This window comes from Echeneis naucrates, chromosome 11 (genome assembly GCF_900963305.1).
Source record: "Echeneis naucrates chromosome 11, fEcheNa1.1, whole genome shotgun sequence".
In the NCBI taxonomy this organism is placed as follows: domain Eukaryota; kingdom Metazoa; phylum Chordata; class Actinopteri; order Carangiformes; family Echeneidae; genus Echeneis; species Echeneis naucrates.
The window spans coordinates 19,545,394-19,565,464 of NC_042521.1; the positions used below are offsets into that span (position 1 = coordinate 19,545,394).

General features: G+C 41.6%; 1 protein-coding gene across 4 annotated transcripts; it reads right to left on the minus strand.

Annotated features, from left to right (window-relative positions):
* Nucleotides 1-3,680: 3,680 nt before the first annotated feature.
* On the minus strand, nucleotides 3,681-19,623 carry LOC115050958 (uncharacterized). Of its 4 annotated transcripts, none has more exons than XM_029514144.1 (10): nucleotides 19,509-19,566; nucleotides 17,215-17,478; nucleotides 14,567-14,666; nucleotides 14,346-14,459; nucleotides 14,198-14,254; nucleotides 13,844-13,981; nucleotides 12,376-12,423; nucleotides 12,077-12,190; nucleotides 6,380-6,472; nucleotides 3,681-6,302 (listed from the first exon to the last, which is right to left on the minus strand). In XM_029514144.1, exons 3-10 carry the CDS (start codon nucleotides 14,660-14,662, stop codon nucleotides 6,195-6,197), a joined length of 768 nt encoding a protein of 255 aa, XP_029370004.1. In that variant the 5' UTR covers nucleotides 14,663-14,666; nucleotides 17,215-17,478; nucleotides 19,509-19,566; the 3' UTR covers nucleotides 3,681-6,194. The 4 variants fall into 4 exon arrangements, with proteins under 4 accessions (XP_029370004.1, XP_029370003.1, XP_029370001.1 ...); XM_029514143.1 differs by having other exon boundaries at nucleotides 17,215-17,698; nucleotides 19,509-19,524; XM_029514141.1 differs by lacking the exon at nucleotides 17,215-17,478 and having other exon boundaries at nucleotides 19,509-19,623.
* Nucleotides 19,624-20,071: the final 448 nt, after the last annotated feature.

Below are 20,071 nucleotides of genomic sequence, written 5' to 3' on the forward strand. Positions count from 1 at the left end.
ATTCAGCTATAGAAGATGTTTATCTGAAGCAGCTGTGGCTAAATTTAAAGAGAACATTCAGTCATCATTCCCAACAATGCCATATCTAAATTCAAATGAGGATTTCTCCCATATGCAGGTTGATGACCTCGTGACTAGCACTATGGCCACACTGCATTCGAATCTCGACAATGCCGCCCCTCTCAAAAAGAAAGCATGCAATCTGAGGAGGCTGGCTCCCTGGTATAATTCCCAAATCCCAAATTAAAGCAGACATCAAGGAAATTAGGAAGAAATTGGTGTTCCAGTAAGTCAGAAGGGTCTCACAGAGCCTGGAAAGATAGCCTAAAAACATATAAAAAAGCTCTCTGCAGTGCTAGAAGTTCATATTACTCAGCACTCATAGAAGAAAGCAGGAACAACCCCAGGTTTCTCTTCAGCACTGTAGCCAGGCTGACAGAGAGCCATAGCTCAGTTGAACCAGAGATTCCCTTAGCTCCAAGCAGTGATGATTTTATTAACTTTTTTACAGATAAAATTCTCACGATCAGAGAAAGAATTTATCAGCTCTTGCCTACGTTAGATAAAAATCTCCTACTGAATACAGCAACTCCTGAATCAGCTGCAATGCCTCTTTTACATCTGGAATCATTCTCACCTCTGAATCTCTCAGTGCTAGCTTCTATAGTTTCATCATCCAGACCGTCAACCTGTCTATTAGACCCAGTACCAACTAGCCTCTTTAAAGAGATCTTTTATTTAATTGAGCCGTTCATTCTAGATTTGATTAGTCTGACTTTATTTCTGGGTTATGTACCTCAGGCACTTTAGACCGCGGTCATCAAACCCCAGCTTAAAAAGCCTAATCTTGATCCAGATGTTTTGGCAAACTATAGACCCATATCGAACCTTCCATTTATTTCTAAAATCATTGAGAAAGCTGTAGCAAAACAACTACACGACCATCTGGATGGGAACAGTTTGTCTGAAGAGTTTCAGTCAGGATTTAGAGCCCATCATAGCACAGAAACAGCGCTGGTTAAAGTCTCCAATGACTCCAATGATTCTAATGGCCTCAGGCAATGGATCAACCTCCATACTTCTTCTAGATCTTAGTGCTGCATTGGACACCATAGATCATAATATTTTACTACAGAGACTGGAACATGCAATTGGAATTAAAGGAACTGCACTAAGGTGGTTCAAATCCTACTTATCAGATAGACATCAGTTTGTTCATGTTAACAACAGCTCCTCCTCATGTACTGTAGTCAGTCATGGAGTCCCGCAGGGTTCGGTACTTGGACCAATCCTCTTTATGTTTTATCTGCTTCCTCTAGGCAACATTATCAGGAAACACAGCATCAACTTCCACTGCTATGCAGATGATACTCAGCTGTACCTATCAATGAAGCCAACCAGGTAATTTTCAAGACCAGGCTTAAAACTTTCCTGTATGACAGAGCTTATAGTTAAAAAGTTAAAGTCCTCTACTCTTTAGCTATGCTGCTGGAGGCCTAGGCTGCTGGGGGAAGGACTGAGCTTCTCTCTCTCTCTCTCTCTCTCTCTCTCTCTCTCTCTCTCTGTCTCTCCCTGTCTCTCCCTGTCACCCTCTCTCCCCCTCTCCCGCTTTCTCTCTCCTTCCGTCTCGCTCGCTCTCCTTTCCCCCCCTTGCATTCGTTGATAAAAACCATCCTTCTTAAAAAAGACAGTTTCATCCAGTTCTAAGCATTTATACTGCATTTACTAACCATGTTCTGCCAAAGTCTCTGTCTCTCCCAGTTCCTCTCCTCTCTCTCCCTGTCCTAATCCTGCAGGTGGTGACTCATCGCCATCCCATGTTCCTGCAACACCTGCTGGTCCCATATTTCATGAATTCTGTATTACAGCTCAACTCCATGAACTTCATGCAGCAACATGATCCTGCCTACACCCCACCCCCTCCAATGCCCATCTCACTCTCTCTCTCTCTCTCTCTCTCCCACTCTCAACCCAACCGGTCGAGGCAGATGGCCGCCTCCCCTGAGCCTGGTTCTGCTTGAGGTTTCTGCCTCTTAAAGGAAGTTTTTCCTTGCCACTGTTGCCAAGTGCTTGCTCATCAAGGGATCAGTTGGGTCTCTTTAAATAAATTTATAAAGAGTTTGGTCTATATGTAAAGTGCCTTGATGTAACTTTGTTATGATTTGGCGCTATACAAATACAGCTGATGTCATTTCATTTCATTTGACTTAAACTAAATCTTTGGATTAGTTACAAGGTCTGTTGTGGCGTGAGGGGGCTCCACCAGGCAGATAGAAACATGATCAAAATGAGGTACCCCCATGAGATCATGCCGAGGTCTTGTCTGTTTGAACAAAGTTTTTATATTTAATCTTAAACTGCTGCCATGTGAGATTGCACCTAAATGAAATAAATAAATAGGCTACCATTCAAGCAGTTTTCCCTGTAATATTACTGTGATTGCAAAGGACTACATTTAAACTTGCGCATTGTCCAGAGAAACAATGTTCTCCTACGCCATCTCCCTCTTTGACAGCTGCAGTGGTGTTGCACTTCTTTCTAAACACGTTCAAACTCACTGTCTTTTTATCGCTTAACTCCAGGTACTCAGAGTCGATCAAACTAACTCAAATCTGCTGTTCTGGAGCCGAAAACTTGTAGTTTCCTATCTCAGAGAAGATCACCTCAGAGTTCGGGGTTAGACTCAGAGTTTGTTGAACCTGCTTTGTGAAACAGACCCCAGAGCTGTCAACTGATCACCACCTGGTGGTGAGTTGCATCAAGTGCTTGGGAGGATGTCGGAAAGTCCCAGAAGACCCAAATGAATGAAATGCCCGGCACTCAGGTTGGTCTTCAACTCCCACCGTCAACAGAGCTTCAACTACATCTCATGGGTGGTGGGAAGATGTAATGTGAATGATTCAGCTAAAGCACCTGAAAACTACTGACAGGCCAAATGCTGTGCTGCTTTAGCAGTCATGGAGGAAAAACCCAGACTTGGGAGAAGTTCGGCGAGGCTATGGAGTAAGACTCTCATTTGGCCCCACAGACATTCTGGTAAGACATTTGGGTTCTCAGGACGGAAAAACTGCACTGTCTACAGGGTGGATGGGTTGCTGTTGATTTCAACTAAGAGTTGAGAGCTCCTCAATTTTACCAACACGTTTTTCCAAAGGGGATGTGTAAAAGGCTTATGACCATGGCCCTGTGGTAGGTTCTCTGGAAAATAGGGTGGATGGCCTGTTTCTACTGATCGATGTGGATGACGTGGCTTTGTCGAGCAGTGACCTCCAGCTTGCAATGGAAAGGTTTGCAGACAATAGTAATGCAGCTGGAATGAGAGTCAACCCCTCTAAATCTGAGTATCCACTCCAGGTTACAGAGAAGTAGGGTTCAATCATCTTGGGGTTAATTAGTGAGGGCAAAATAGAGTGGGAGATGAATACATTTAGAAGGGTGGCATCAGCAGTGATGCAGACACTATACTGGTCTGTTTTGATGAAGAGGGAGTTGAGCTAGAAGGCAAAGCTCTCAATTCACCAGCTTATCTATATTCCTACCCTCACCGAGGGTCACACCTATGGTTGTGACCAAAAGAAAAAAGTTGCCAATACGAGCAGACTCTACGAGTTTTCCATCATAGGGTGGCCTGGAAAAAGGCTTTGAAGACAAGTGTTGTATGTTTTCATCAGTCAGCTTTATTTACATTGATTAACATGGACATATATTATTTTAATCATGCCTTCCTTTGGAACACTAACACAAAAAAACAGCGTTTACAATACAAAAGTAACTGTGGCCTATATTGATATCATGTGTAGCATGTAACAGTTTTACATTCACAGTCTTACAGCTATGACAACCTACAAGTCATCTCTCTAATTGTTCTCAGTTACTGGCCTCCTGTTAAGTTTTTAACAACCAGCACATTTCTGAAAAAATAACTAAGCCAATAGTAATTTCTTAAAGATGGGGGCAGGGGTGTTGATAATAAATAATAGATTATATAAATTATCATTTAAAACTCAGTAGTCATGTGCATGATGAACACCTAGCCTGTTTGTGGATTAATAACAGTGCATCTATTTTATGATTACAACATGCAATAATATAATACAGGTAGTAGACATAACCACATATCTGTTATTTTGATATTGAGCAACCTGTTTCATGATATTCAAAGAAGCAATCCTCAAGGGAACAGGTGAATGCCAGAAGACTGTAAAACTAGTTCAAACTATCTAAAAAATTAAGAGAGATACAGCGGGTAAAATAAGTATTGAACACATCACCATTTTTCTCAGTAAATATATTTCTAAAGGTGCTACTGACATGAAATTTTCATCAGTTGTTGTAACAACCCATGCAACCCATGCATGCAAGGAAATCAAACCTTAGATGTCCATAAATTATGTGTAATAAAATGGAATGACACTGGGAAAAACTACTGAACAGATGAAAAAATTGAGGTGCAAAAAGGCACCAAACGCCAACACAGCCGCTGAAATCTATCAGTCATCAGAAAGCAGTCCTTCCCCCTGTCAGTGCACATTAATATCAGCTGGTTCAGTCCCAACTGATGGTTTATAAAAAGGTGTCTCATTGTGTCACACAAGAAACATCTCATGATGGGTAAAAGCAAAGCAAAGCAAAGCAAAGCAAAGCAAAGCAAAGCAAAGCAAAGCAAGACTGTTGCAACCTTATTGTTTTTGACAATGCCATATTGATGGCATTGGTTACAGAAGGATTTCTGAATTTCTGAATGTTCCTTTGAGCACTGTTGGAGCCATAATCCAGAAGTGGAAACAACATCATTTCACCATAAACTGGCTGCAACCAGGTGCTCCTCATAAGTTTTCTGATAGAGGAGTCAAAAGAATTATCAGAAGAGTTGTCCAAGAGCCAAGGACCACTTGTGGAGAGCTTCAGAAAGACCTGGAATTAGCAGGTACAAGTAACACACTCAACAGCCATGGCCTGTATGCACACTCACCACGCAAGACTCCATTGCTGATGAAAAGACATGTTGAAGCTCGTTTAAAGTTTGCTGCACAATATTTAGTGAAGCCTGTGAAATACAGGGAGAACATAGTCCGGTCAAATGAGACCAAAATTTAACTCTTTGGATGCCATAATACACACCATGTTTTGAAGTCAAATGGCACAGAACACACAGCACACCCCAAAAACACCATTCCAACAGTGAAGTTTGGAGGTGGGGTTAAGGTCATGGTGTATGTATGTACCGAGACATTCTTGATAAAAATCTGCTGCCATCTACCAGGAGGATGAAGATGAAACGAGGGTGGACATTTCAGCAAGACAGTGATCCCAAACACACAGCCAAGGAAACTCTCATAGAAAGAAAATAAAATTTCTAGAATCTGACTTGAATCCAATAGAAAATATATGGAAAGAACTAAAGATTAGAATTCATAGAGGAGGCCCACAGAACTTTCAAGATTTGAAGACTGTTTACATGGAAGAATGGACCAAAACGCATGAGCAACGCATCCAACTAGTTTCTCCATATAGGAGGCGTCTTGAAGATGTTATTACCAACAAAGGCTTTTGTATGAAGTATTAAATACATTTAAATAAGTGTGTCCAATACTTTCCCCTGTGTCACTGCATTTGATTACACATAATTTATGGACATCTAAGGTTTAATTTCCTTGCATGTGTGGGTTGCATGGGTTGTTACTGACATCTGGTGAAAATTTCATGTCAGTAGCACCTTTAGAAATATATTTACTGAGAAAAATGGTGACATGTTCAGTACAAATTAAGACTTCATAGTTGAGCAACAACAACCTAGTATTGCAAGTCATGTAAGTTTTAGGAAATAAAGTTTTAAGAAGGGCAGAACTATTCCAGGGTACGTATTACATTTGTTTTCAGTGCAGTGAACAGAAAGTGTGCACACTGTTTTTAAAGTGAATATATTCTACACATTGTTTAACTCCTGTCACTGTATGAATGTTTCTCTCTGTGAATATATTGTAGTCCCTAAACAATAACTCAACATTACTAATAACAGTGATTCAAGTCAGAACCAGGACATATTGAGCAGTGGATCCTCTGCTAACAAAGAGGCTTGGCTCATGTCATGCCTGATGTGAAAGGACAAGGCAACAATATCAATATCAGCTGGCTCACATCTATGTCCACACTCTGACATGACATGAAATCAGTGGGAGCAGAATGCGCTGAGTTCAGGGCTCTGCTGTGATGGCTTCAATCGGTTCCACCTGGGGTTCAGTGGGTGGGGTGGAGATGTCCTCCATCTGTTCTGAGTCTGGTTCAGTCACAACCACAGCCACCTGCCAAAAGGTAACAATAACATTTTGAACACAGCAAAAATACCAGTGGTATGTGGTGGCCTTGGACATACAGCTACCTGAGATGGTTGAGCTGCAGTTGGAGCAGCCTGCACAGCAGCTGGAGCAGGTGGTGGTCGAGTCTGTGGATATACAGGTCTCTGATTCGGAGCCTGCAGGACACACACACAGTAAGAGGGTCAAATTTTAATGGCTGAAAGCAGTTTGTAAGCAGGTTTTAAAATTAGCTTCCACTTTCTAAGCAGCAAAAAGATTTGGAGATCAGTGGAATTTTCACATTCTCTCTCCACTGTGCACACTGAGGTTGATGATTCTAAATTGTAGGTCTCAGTGTATATGACTTGTGAATTTTATTTATATAGCACTAAATCATAACAAAATTGCTTTGAGGCACTTTACACATAGAGTGCCCCCCTCCCCACACACACACTTTTTCCTTGTTGACAACTTTCTGCGTTTGTATGCAGGGGTGAGGACCCAAATGCAGGAGCAGGTGGAAGCAGGGTGAAGGTGGTGGTGAATATTTTAATGAAAACCAAAGACTTGGAACTGACATTAAACATTCAAACTAACAGGACTCTACACAAGAAAGACTACACTAGAAAAATATAAAAACATAACAGGGCCTCAAGAATACCAAGATATCAGGCTCTCCAGAAAACAGAACAAAGGATCCAACAAGGACTGGACAGAAACCAAGACTTAAATACAAACTGAACTTGACAAGACAACAAGGAGCAGGTCTGGAGACAGGGGCAGGCAGGGAGTGGATTGGTTGTGCAGGCACAAGAGGAGGGAGACACCAAGACACGGGTGAAACACATTAGGGCAGGTGGGAACTTGACAGGATGAGGGAAGAGACAAGGACTTCAAAATAAAACAGGAAGTAACAACCAAAATCAAACTCAGTCTAGAACAGAAACTGACTGACACTGACAGAAAACTGACTGAGCCTGACAACAAGTAGTTCATCAGCCTATCCATTCTGCTCTTTTCGAAGCACTGTCTCATTGCTTCATTATCAAATCCGTTCCACTTCATTGAAAACCCAAAAAAATCAAATGCCAGGTTTTTCAGGACTACTGGCAGCTTCTTGCATATCACAGACACACACACAGAGCTGCTGATGGACAGTTCAACATTATCAGCCAAATTTTTATCCTAACTGTCACAGGTTTTATCTTTTTCTCTTGTGAGTAAGTAGACAGCCCAAGACGGTAATGTCCAGCAAAAGTAGTTTATTAACAACAAGCAGCTTGACTTAAAAGATGGGGGATAGTATGGGAACACAGTCCTCTAAAAGAGTCTTTACAAGCCCTGTGTCTATAAAGTACCCCTTTTACCAGTTTGCCACTTCTCAAATTTGCCTTGATTTTAGGGGCTTATTCCAAAGGGGGGAAGAATGGCGAGGATGATGGGGACCAGTGATGGTGCGGCTGATGTGCTAAATGTGGTTGCTGCAGTCAGCTGTTGGCAGTTCCCTTTTATTGTCCCCCTTTGCGTGATTGCGTGCAATCGCTGTCCTTCAGTGCTCAGGAGAAAAAAAACTTTGAATTGATAAATCAAAATCACATGCAATTAAGGAAAAAAAAATCTGTAATATTAAAGTTCATACCCAACCCAAAACACAGTCTCTCCTGGTCTCTTTGTTAAATTCTCCATAACTTGATTGGTTATCATCGCAACCACCAGCTTCTACTCACGATATTTGACAGGCACGAAGCCCAGATCTGTCCGTGTTGACCTGTGAGGCGGTAGTTTCTACCTGTGGATCTTGTGGCACTGGTGTGCCTGTGGCTTCCTGCCTGTGGGTTGCTCCAGGCCCCTGCTTCACTGGGTCTGTTGGTTGTGGCTGGACAACTTGTTGAGCCTCTGTAGGCTCTTCTCAAACTATCACCCACTGGAGCCTAACAAGGGAATCCACTTTCCACAGGTCTATCCTCAGTCTGTTCTACCTCCTGAGAAGGTCCCGTTTGGGGGTATAAAGAAAGGTGAATGGTTCTCACTGGACCCTCCCAGCCTTCTTGACAAACTCGATGGGCAGGGCTGTCAGGTGTGATTTTTCCTACAACGATAAAGGGTTCCCAAATCCATCAGAGGGCCATTTTCCCCTGAGCTCTCCAGCGGAAGTTTCTGATTAGGACTCACTCGTCTGATAGGAGAGGTAGGGCCCTTTGTTTCTGTCTGTAATGTTGTCTATCCCTTGTTTGTCTCTGTTGGGCTTGTTTCACAACAGTCCCGTAGGCCAAGAGTAGTACTTTATGGTGGGCTTTTACCGATCGTCCCAGTGTGACTCCTCTCCTAGTTGGACTGGCTACCATTACTACATCCACTGGGAGATGGGCATGCCTGCCAACCATAACCAAAAAAGGGGAAAGGCCAAGAGCTTCACTTACAAAACTGTTATAGGGCATGCATAAGCTCTGGTAGTTTTTGGGGCGACCATGCTTTTTACTCCCCCTAAAAGGAGCTCAACATTTGAAGCAATGTCTGATTGAACCTCTCAACTGAGCCATTTCCTTGAGGATGATAAGAGGTTGCCCGACTTTTCCATGCGCCATACATTTGGCACAACTCTACCATCACTGAAAAGTCAAATACAGTGCCACGGTCTGAGTGTATCCTCTTGGGACAACCAAAGGGCTGGATGACATGTTGGCAAAGCATCTTAGCCATTGTTATAGCAGTTTGGGTGGAATTGCTCATGCAAACCTGAAGACAAACATCTGTTGCAACTAAGATGTATTGTTGTCCCAAGGACAAGTAGTCTATGGTTACTATCTCCAGAGGGCAATAAGTGTCAACAGCTTTTAATGGGCTGATTGCTGGAACCAGCAGTACACACATTCCATTGACCATTAATGAACCGCTTCCCCCTGGCCGGGCCAGTAGAACCTCTGCTTCAAAGACAGTGTTTTAGCCCCTGGCCACCTCAGGGTACTCCCTCCACACCAACCTCCTCCATCGAGGGGGGCACCAAAATCTGTGTAAAAAGTTAATTTTAACCACCATCCTGCCCAAGCTTCCAAGGCCATCTTTTACCATTAATTTGGACCAACATTTGGTGTAATGTGCCAACAGACTCCTGCTATGCCCTTCGATATACCTCAGTGGTTCACTCTGTTGTAACAGGGCTGTTGTGCTGTGACTGCTGGGGCCCTCCACTCATCGGTGTGGTTGGGAGGCTGGGAGTTCACTCTAGATGGTGATTTGTTTTTTTTTTTAACATAATTTTTTACAAATTGCAATAGTCAGAGCCAAAGTTGATCAGCTCTTACCCACATTCATTAATCTTCTATCGCTTATCCATTTCTGGGTGCTGGAGCCAATTCCAGCTCACATTGGCACTCATACTCAGACCTACAGTCAATTTAGAGTAACCAATTAACCTAAACATGCATGTCTTTGGACGGTGGGAGGAAACCAGAGTACCCGGAGGAAACTCACAAAAGTATGGGGAGAACATGCAAATGCTGAACAGAAAGGCCAGAACCAAACCCATGACCTTCTTGTGGTGGGCCAACAGTGCTAACCACTATGCTGCTGTGCTGCCCCTCTTACCCACAATTCGAAGTAATTTACTATCTAATGCATCAGCTTTTAAGTCAACTGTAATGCCTGTTTTTTATTTGGAATCTTTTTCACCTTTGAATCTCTCCAAGCTAATTTTTATAGTCTCATACCATCTAAATCATCAATTTGTCTTTCAGGCTATTTAAAGGTGTTATTAGCACATACAGTAAGGATCTAATCAGTTTGACTTTATCTTTAGGTTATTTACCACAGCCTCTCAGGTTTGCTGTTCAACCTCTACTCAAAAAACCGAGTCTTGATCCACATCTTGGGCAAACGAGACCTATCCTCATCAAATTCTTGAAAAAGTAATTGCAAGCCAATTATGTGAACATGTGCATAGGAATGGCTATTTTGAAGAGTTTCAGTCAGGTTTTAGAGTACATAATAGAACAGAAACAGCACTGGTAAAAGTGACATTCTAATGGCTTCAGACAATGGATTGGCCTCCCTACATGTCCTGTTAGATTTTAGTGCTTGACACCTTTGACCATCATATTTTATTACAAAGACTGGAACATGAAATTGGGATTGAAATTGAAAGCACAGCATAAAGTTTCACAATTATTTAGATTAATTATATTTGTCATTGAATGAAGCTAATCAGTGAGACAAACTTCAGGCATGTCTTACAGACATAAAAGCCTGGATGACCTGGAACCTTTTACTTCTAGACTCTGGATGGCATTACCTTGGCCTCCAGCTCTTTTGTTAGCAGTCTTAGAGTCGTTTTTGATCAGAAACCTCCTGTCTCGAGAGGATGCAGAAAAGCTTATGCATGGATTCAATACCTCAGTATCGGTCAGTTGTCTCGCAGCTTTAAGAAAGGTTTAAAACCTTCTTCTATTAAACAATTTCCATTCTTACTTTTGATTAAATAAATTTAGCAAATTTAGGTGGTTGGGGTCAGATATAGTCACTATGGGATTCTGCGCAAGCAACAGTCAGACGCCAAGTGGCAACCTGTCAGGGTTATACCCTTCCATCACCCAATGTCAGCTGGCATAGGTTCCAGCCACACATCCCCACTGGCAACCTAACAGATAAGCGATATACTGGATTGATTAATTTTTTGAGAGAAGAAGAAATACAGAAGAAGAAGAAAACAGAAATTGTGTTGACGAGAGAAGAAATGTGGAGGATAGGAGACCAGAGATGAAACAAATATAAGAAAATAAGATCCATTAAATATTTATATATCTTCCATTTCTAGTAATAAAACTTAATCCTGTGAAAAAAATCCTTAAGTGAAAGAGGGAAAGTAAAAAATTTCCTGATATTATTGACAGGACAAAAATGACTGCATAAAGCGACAATAAAGATCATTTACATTTATATTATTTCCCAAATTCACCAAATCGATTTTTTAAAATGCAAATTCTAAATCAATCCTAATATTAACCCTTCTCAATGCCACTCTGTTTACAACAGCCTGCTGTTGTTGTTTTATTTGTTTTTTTATGTCAGAAAACACAATAAATGTAACAAAATTGGTCAATAATCACCAAAAACATTTACTTTGATGCATCCAATTCTTTTTGGAGGGTCTTGGGACAAAGCTCAGTGGTAGAGCTGCATGCTTTGCATGCAGAAGCCCCAGGTTCAAACCTCAGCTACGAGGCACACCAGTGGAAGGTTTGTGCAGGTCCCAAGCTCTTACAGCTTCCCTTTCCCCAGTGCTCTTTGCCAGATTGTCTTGTATTTTAATTTTAATTTAAAAATTTTTAATGTTTCTGTATTTGAACTAGGTTTCTGCCTCATGTTTTTGGATATGTTTACCGGAACATGTTATACAAGTCTGTACAATAAACTTTTGAATCCTTGAGTTGCAAGGTGAAGGGTCAATGGATCTGACTTTTTTTTGTCCAGCACATTCCACGGAGACTGGATTAGACTGGATTAAACTCAGCCAGCATTCATATATAATGTAAATGAAAACCTGATTCATCAAATCCTCGCACCTGGGGTTCAGTCTTTACAATGCTGCCTGTCAAATTAAACTTTTTCTGCTATCCTGAATAACTCTGTATTTTGCCCCCTTCTAATCACAATTTATTATGAAACATGGTGTGCCTTGTTTTCATACTGATGACCGTGACAATGACTGTGGGCAATTATATTTGTAATTTTTTTTTAAATCACTGACTTACAAAAAGTTTTCCATGTCTTTTTTCAGGGCTCACCTGGCTTCCACCAGCAGCAAGGACACTGAGTCCAAACAGCATTGCAGTAATACAGATCAACAGTTCCAGAACAAGGAAGATCACCAGTGTTCCCAGGATCCCATCAATCAACAGCTGAGCAGAGAGATCCAGGAGCACACAAAGTAAAGTGAGGAAACAGGAAGAGCGTACCACACTGTAAAATTGATAATCCGAGAAATAAGAAAGTCTCAGGTCTATCATAAACATGCATTGAACTGTGATATAACATCAACATGACCTGACCAAAGAATGAGTTGGAACATTAGCCAGTCACTTACTTTACACTTTTGCTCGATCAGCCCGGTGCATTTCCTGAAACAATGTTGCTGCAGTGGACAGTAGAGACAAAGAAACATGGAGTCTGCTTTTTCACAACATGTTGTGTTGACCATAAATTAAAGTGATTCTAAAGACATGGCCATACATTAGTGGTAGCTCTGTATCCTCCACAGCCTGCTTACATAAGTGGAGCATGATCAAATCAGCGCTTCAAGATTGCTAAATTTCAAATGTGGTACAGGAATTCTTTAACTGGAGTCATATGCCAGAATTTATTTCTAGAAATGCTCTGTAAATTGTGTGTGCTATATCTATGGTCAAAAAACCTACTGTAAGAAAAAGTCTGGTAGTCTGAGAGCTACAATATGTTCAAATCTGGGACCATGGCCATAATAGATCTCTCTGCTGTGAGTTGAGTGGAACCATGAACAGCTGTCTGGTAAATGTGCTAAGAGGACCACATGACCACATGTTGAGCTCCAATGGTTTTATTACTGATGTTGGACATCATTTGTTTTTTCTTAAGGCTAGTTCAGAACTAGTATCAAAGACATCCAGGACATCATCAACAGATTACAGAGTTATAACGTCACATCACAACGAATAAAACAGACCAAAATTCTGTCAAGTGACCACTCTTCAAACTGAATCAAACAATGTCTACAAACCTCCAACTCTGGTTCCTCCACCCACTCATGGGAAATCCAAGTGAATCACTTTATTGGAAGCCTACTCACAGCAGACTATTGCAGATCTCTGTTTCCCAACAGGTTAAATGTATTGCTTAATACGGTCTGCCAGGTCATTCTGACAAGCAATGGGATCCATGAAGCACAGTTAGCATGGAATAGCTAACAACATTGGTCTGTAAGACTGTGCAATACTTTATTCTGACAACATGAGCAGTGTTTTATTAAGACTGATCATGGCTGTGTAGTCTACTCAGACAGTAGGCTGCGTCACTAAACATGAATCTGGAGCCACTTTTCGCTTGGATGCTCTATTAATGCGACATGAAGTCATGAAGTCAGTGTTTTGCAACACTGTGTTGCAGTCCTTAAAACTGTATAACCCGTTTTCAGAAATCAGAAGTCTAAATGTTGGAAGTATAACAGATTCAGACAGACAAAGTTTCCTCTGTTTAGATTTTCTGTCCTGCAAACATTGTTTCAGTCTTGCACCAGGCAAGACTCCTACATAATCCTGATCATGGTGAGCCATGACTGAACCTGAATTAAACAGCACTGCACCCAGAATGTTCAGTCACAATAATCTTGTTGATTGAAGTCAGTGATGTATTTTACATGTTATTTCTGATCAGACTGTATGTAAGAGAACTGCCAGAGAGATTCACCAAATCTGAACAGTGGCAAAGCTGTGCTACAGGACCAGTAGTTGTTAAGACTGTGTTTAACATGAAGGACTGATAGTCCTCTGGCCAAGCTATGCAGAAATTAAAGACCATACCACAGCATGTAGCTCCAGCCTGTGGCAGTGTTCACAGTGGTACGAGTCTTGGCGGTATGGGAGGTGCTTGGACATCAGGCCCAGGGCAGCAGTGGCAAATGCAGCACTGATAAGGTGGAGCACCAAGATGCATTTAACCTGCAGTGGATAATAGCAGTATGGATGAACAGTTTTGTCATTTTGCCTCTGTGTGTCAGTCTGTATACATCTCTCTGTGTTGACATTTCTGTATTTAAAAGACCATTTAAACGTTGAGAGGGTAATTTTTTATGTTCAGGTGTAATGATATAGCATGCATTGTTCTTTTATCTGTGTCAGCTCTGGTTTAAGCCAGACTATAGAAGCCTTACTCACCCAGAACAGTGTAGGTCTCCTCCCACTGTGGACCAACACTGACCCAGACAAGGTCACCTGGTGGGTCACAACACAGCTCATTTATACACAGCATATGGAGGAAATTCTGGTTAATTTGTTCTAATTTGTTCCATCCATACTAACTGACCTGTATAACGACAATAAGGAAGAGGGCCACATCTCCTGTAAAGTGGACCTCATGGATCTGGAGTACAGAGGCACTCAGGCAAAGAATCAAAGCCCCAATAACAATCTGGATTGCCTATGGACAGAGGATGGGGGGTAACTTCTTATTATGGTGAACAGTGAGTGTCAAGGTTAGAACGTGCAACACCTCCATTCAAAAACAGGTGCAAGTGGTCTGATTACCCCAAGGGTCTTGGGCTCCATCTTGAGGTGGGAGTGCATTTGGCCTGGGGAGAGGGTACCCTCAACAGCAATTGTTTCTTTTTCATTTTGGGCCATCTTGCTGCAGATGGAGATAGAACAGTTTCAGGATTGAGTCAAGTTGCAAAATACGTGCAACTCAAACAAAAAAGGTGTATAAAAAAGTAATTTGGACAAGAGAAGGAAGAACAGCATTTCTGGCTCTCAGAATGATGGATAAAAGGGCTCAGGGCAGGCTCGGAAGCCAGACAGACATGCTGGGCAGCACAGGGGGTAGAGCAGAGCTAAAAAAAAAAATCCTCTGTGGAAGGTCAAGCAGAAGGATGAATTTGCAGGCAGAGCCTCTCTAGGGATATACGGGGAACTTCTGTGTACCCATATTAACAAGATGGTCAGTGCTTGGTCACTGCAGTGTGAGCTAAAGGCCGGTGTGATTAAAATAATGGTAATGTCAATACATTTTCTAAACTGTTATCATTCTGACTGCAGCTCAGTTCTGGACAGCATGTCCTATAACAGGAGCAATTACAAATTGTGCTGAACACACTCAATTAGTGTTTCCTTGTTTGTGATTGTGTGCAAAGAAATCAAACAACAACCATGAACTGTGTGTTTTTGTCCAGGTCAGAGCATGTAGTTCAGCCACAAAAACAACCTTGTAGCAGCAAAGCCAGGGACTCCAGCTGCTATGGGTAACAAACTGCTGACCTTTTTTCTCCATCTTTTGGCTTTTCCCTGTTCGGGGTCACCACAGCAAGTGAGTTTCCTGTGACATGCATGATTGCTTTGGCTAGTTTTATACTCACCACTAGGCAGGACAACACACTGCTAATTAGTTGTTTTTTTTTTTTTTTTGCTCAGTTCACTGAAAAGAGTGGACTCTTTCAGCTTCCAAGTGGCTCCTTAGAGTTTTTGCTGCTTACATTTATTTTTTATAAAAAATTATGTAAAATTGGGTATTACATGAATTATTAATGTAAAAAAGATACATTATATCAAATATTTATTATTTATATGACTTTATTTATATACTTAAACTGAACTTGGAACAGAATGCTACAAATAATAAATTATAAAATACAAAAACCCAATGAGGGGCAGCACGGCGGCACAGTGGTTAGTGCTGTTGCCCAATGATAATAGAATAAGAATAATACTGTGGATTATTCTTCTAACTACCCAGGTGCAACTGCTGCTATGGGTAGCACTACTTGCTATTGTGTGTCTCTGTTTGTTTGCTTGTTTGTTTGTTTCTCGCTGCTGTAACAATGCGAATTTCTCCATTGTGGTACAATAAAGGAAATCTAATCTAATCTAATCTAATAAAAAGGTTGCAGGTTCGGCTCTCAAGCCTGGGGCCTTTCTGTGCAGAGTTTGCATGTTCTCCCCGTACCTGTGTCGATTTCCTGGTTTCCTCCCACCGTGCGGGTTAATTGGTGACTCTAAATTGTCTGTAGGTCTTAGTGTGAGTGTGAGTGGTTGTTTGTCTCTGTCTGCCTCTGTGTGTTGGCCCTGCAATGGACTGACGACATGTCCAGGGTGTACCCCGCCCTCGCCCAGTGTGAGCTGGGATTCCCTCCAGCAACCCCGTGACCCAGAAACGGATAAGCAGTTGAAGATGAATGAATGAATGAAAAAAAAAAACAAAGAAAACCCACTGATCTATCTCAAAAAAGGTCCATCACTGAGTGAATGTACATTATTTATATACTTCTATTTACATTGAAATGGCATAGACAAGTATAAAGAATCAGAGAACAGAGTATAAAATTAAATGTGTACAGTAAAAATAAAAATTTTGTATCCAGGTAACACTTTAAGTCTTTGGTGAAGATGAGCATTAAGAAAAACCAAGAGCCTCAGCTTTAACGGCTTGATCTTATTTCTTTTCTCCATTCTTCGCCTATTTTGGAGAAGATTTTCTCTAAGGGATGTTACTACAATACACATTCTCTGTGCCATCAAATGCGTAAGATGTTGTCAGATCATTGGTCTCCCACCAGTTCAATGGGTCTGCCCTTCTCCGAATTAGTTCATTTTGAACTAATCTTTTGTATGACTCCGGAGTAACAAGTCACCTGACTGAGTAATCAGATTCGTTCACAAAAGGGTCTTTCTGCCGCATATTTCATATTAACTGTGTAGGAATGACTGATTCGTTCACGACTCATAAAATAGGGTCTTCGGGTCCTGAGAACCCTCCCATGGCCGCTGTGCAGGCTCAGTGTAGAAATTAGTGATTCATTCACTACTCTAACTATGAGTCTTCAGGTCTTTCGTTCATTATTCAAGTGGTTCCAGCAGTAACATGACCAATGCTGTTTTTAATGGTGAGGAGAGCTATATGAAGTTGGCAGGAAACTTAATGTTAGTTATGTAGCTATGGGATGGATGTTTAATTTGCTTTTTCATTGGAACATATTCATACACTACGGCTCTTCAGTGACCAGGTAGGCTAAAGTGAGCAGCCATAGTAGAATAAAAATGTTTTAATGATAGACAGAGAGGTCTCCTACAGGCAAATTAAGTATGCGGTAATTCCAACTTCAGTAGGCTGTTGTATTATATACCCAGTTAAGCAAACCATGTCGCTCTTCATTGTTTGAAAGCAATGTTTTTTCATTCATTACTCAGCTCTAGCGCCACACTGGTTCCAATTGTAGCAGCATGGATGGCGCTGCCCTTCATTGATTCCAGCTGGTGGCCGATCATTGGTTCAGCTTCGCATATGTTTCGTTGCGTTCCCCCATCGCGTCACTTCTGGTCTGGAAATTTGCCCTCTCAGGAACTGAGCGCGCTGTGCTCTATTGTTTCGCTTGGCTTCATTCTGTCTCGGTGAATGCCGGTAGTCGTGCGGGTTTCCTCTCCCTCACTCTCCATATGTCTGTCAGACTCTAGAAAGGAAAATCTCATCAGTTGGCTGAATCCACCAGTGGTGCAGACGTGACGTCACCAACAGCTGACCGGAGTCGCTGCTGATTATCTACAGCTGCTTTCTTTGCAGTTGCTTGCTTGGCTCGTTGTTCTTTGCTGCTGTGGACTGCATTGCTGCTGGGGGTTGCAGGGCGGCGTGGCTGGAGTAGCGGTTGGCTACACTCTTGCTTTGCACAGCCGCTATGTATGAGACGAAGACATTCTTAATTTCAATCGTGTGACTGTACTGCGTAGAGTTCCTCTTTTTGTTTTCAACTTGGTTCAGCCCATGATTTCTTTATTTTTAATAATTGGTTTGGCTTAATTGTATTTATCTATTTATTATTTTTATTTATTTATTTATTTGTTTGTTTTTATTTTTTTATTTATTTTTTTTATTTAAATATTTATCCGGGGCAGGCAGTTTTGGTTTAGCTTATTGTTACCTGCCTACTTTTCTGATTTTGTCTTTTATTCCCTGTTCAGTTGCTGAAGGCAGGTGGTAGTGTCCCTCCTTTCTGTGTGCTGTGTTTCCCTTGGGATTGTGGGTGATTGTTACATTTGTTTGAGTGACTTAACTTTAATATTTTTCATTTGGTGGATCCCATCTCCCTTACTAGCTCCTGTTCTCACGAGTAGGCCTCAGGTTCCTGATCATCCTTCCTCTCTTTTCCCCTTTTTCTCTGGTATGAATGTTTTGTAGTTCTTTTAAAGGAATTGTATTTTGCAATAAAGTGTACAGTTTTGTTAAGAATCTGGAATCAAGTCTCTTGCCTCAAGTAAAAACGAACCTCTGTGTCCTACTGATAGTAAAGGTAAATAGTTATTTGGGTGAAATTCCCAAAGTGGCGTTGTTAAGCAATTTAACGTGTAATCGTATTGGTATTACCCTCTGCTCGCCGCCACAACACAATGAACGAATGACTTGAAAAGAGATTCATTCATTTTTACGGAACGCGATTAAAAGACACGGGTCAGTTAAAAAGATCCTAACTTCCCATCAGTAATTTCCAGCGTGTTGTCCGCCTAGTCCGTCGACTAGGCGAACCAGTTCACTAACCCAGGTCAGCGGACTCACTGCAAAAACACTGGACTCATATGATTTGGTTCAGTGACTTAACTCGTTGGTGTATCTAAGTAAAACGTTAAAATAAATATTGCATAACCGAGTGAATAAACACACTGGTGTTGATTATGTGGCGGATATAGTTTATGCACATGCTACAATGGCGATGATTATTATCAGTAGTAATGGTCTAGACTAGTAATGCAGCATGCTTTATTGCAAAAGTGCAAAACAACGAAACTATACTACACTACAAAGTTGCTTTTTGAGTGACTCAGATTAACCAGAGTCCACAAAATGAACCGAGTTTAACACCACTAGTGCAGTGTGTTTCTGCAACCTCTCCCTCCGTCTTCTGGTCATCATGGACACACAGACGCCATCACACATATTGACCAATCACTCCTGACTTTAACATAAAAATCGAGGTGAAACACACACATACACTCTCTCTCTCTCTCTCTCTCTCGCACATACACAAAACAAATCGGATCCCAATCAAGAGACAGCTCTCGTTGTTCATTTCAAAGAGCCGTCACTCAGAGCCGGAACCTTCGCAAACTTCACATCCCATCCATTCACTGCTATTTTGGTCTATACGCCAAATATTCAATTGAGGTAAAATGTTAAGATCACAACGTGACTTTTACAGGCAGGGAGAGACAGTTGTAGAGATGAGCATTCGGTATTGCGTGTACTCTTAAATGAGCTCTGTACGGAGAAACGGAGACCAACGCACTGATGGGATGGCGATGAGGTCTCGCATTATTAGTAGCTGACTTCGCTTGGGTAAATATGAGATGTCCCATACAAACTAATGGACATACAACCCCCTTTCCCGCCCGATAAACAGACGGTTCGCAGTCCAAAATGGAAACTGGTCCTTTCCCAGGTGGCCTGGTCTCTGCTGCGGGACATTGGCATGAGGGGAACTGGAGATCTTACCTGGGCGGTGGTGAAGCTCTTTAGCTGTCCTCTCTGAGCCGCTCAGCTGACCGTGCTATCTGCGTGTGTGCTGTGCGGGTTGCAGATGGGTGTGTTCAGGAGCTGCCCCACTGCACCAAACTGCGACTTTGTAGAAACGTTGCTGAGTGCCGCAACTCAAATGGATGGGCTAAGCGCAGGTTACATAAGACTGTGCCCCTACATAGTCTAATACATAATGCTTAGGCAAGGCTTTGGTCTGACTGTGGCAGGACAGACATGAAAAGGCTGGGCAGTGTTTCATTTCATCATAAAATTTTAATCGATGACACATGCTTATTCCAAACTGTGGAATTGATCAGAGTTTTTACTTATTAATTAGTTGTATGCAAATCAGGTAACTCTACTTTGTCTTGACATGATCAGCTTCACAATCATTAGATACAGATGTGCTGGCTTCCTGCCTGTGCTGAAAAACTTATAATTTTTCACTTCATACATCTTTATCTGTAAAAGCACCTAAATGCGTTTTTGCCTTCTTATACTTACAGGTCAACTGTTAAAGGTGTTATGGCAACATGTAT

Excerpts from the sequence above, each read along its gene's own strand:
- LOC115050958 (XM_029514141.1), bottom strand. The coding sequence starts at position 14,662 with ATGGCCCAAAATGAAAAAGAAACAATTGCTGTTGAGGGTACCCTCTCC. Across the intron at positions 13,982-14,197 it reads GGAGACCTACACTGTTCTGG|GTTAAATGCATCTTGGTGCT; the intron begins GTGAGTAAGGCT and ends TATCCACTGCAG. Across the intron at positions 6,473-12,076 it reads TTGCTGCTGGTGGAAGCCAG|GCTCCGAATCAGAGACCTGT; the intron begins GTGAGCCCTGAA and ends TGTGTCCTGCAG.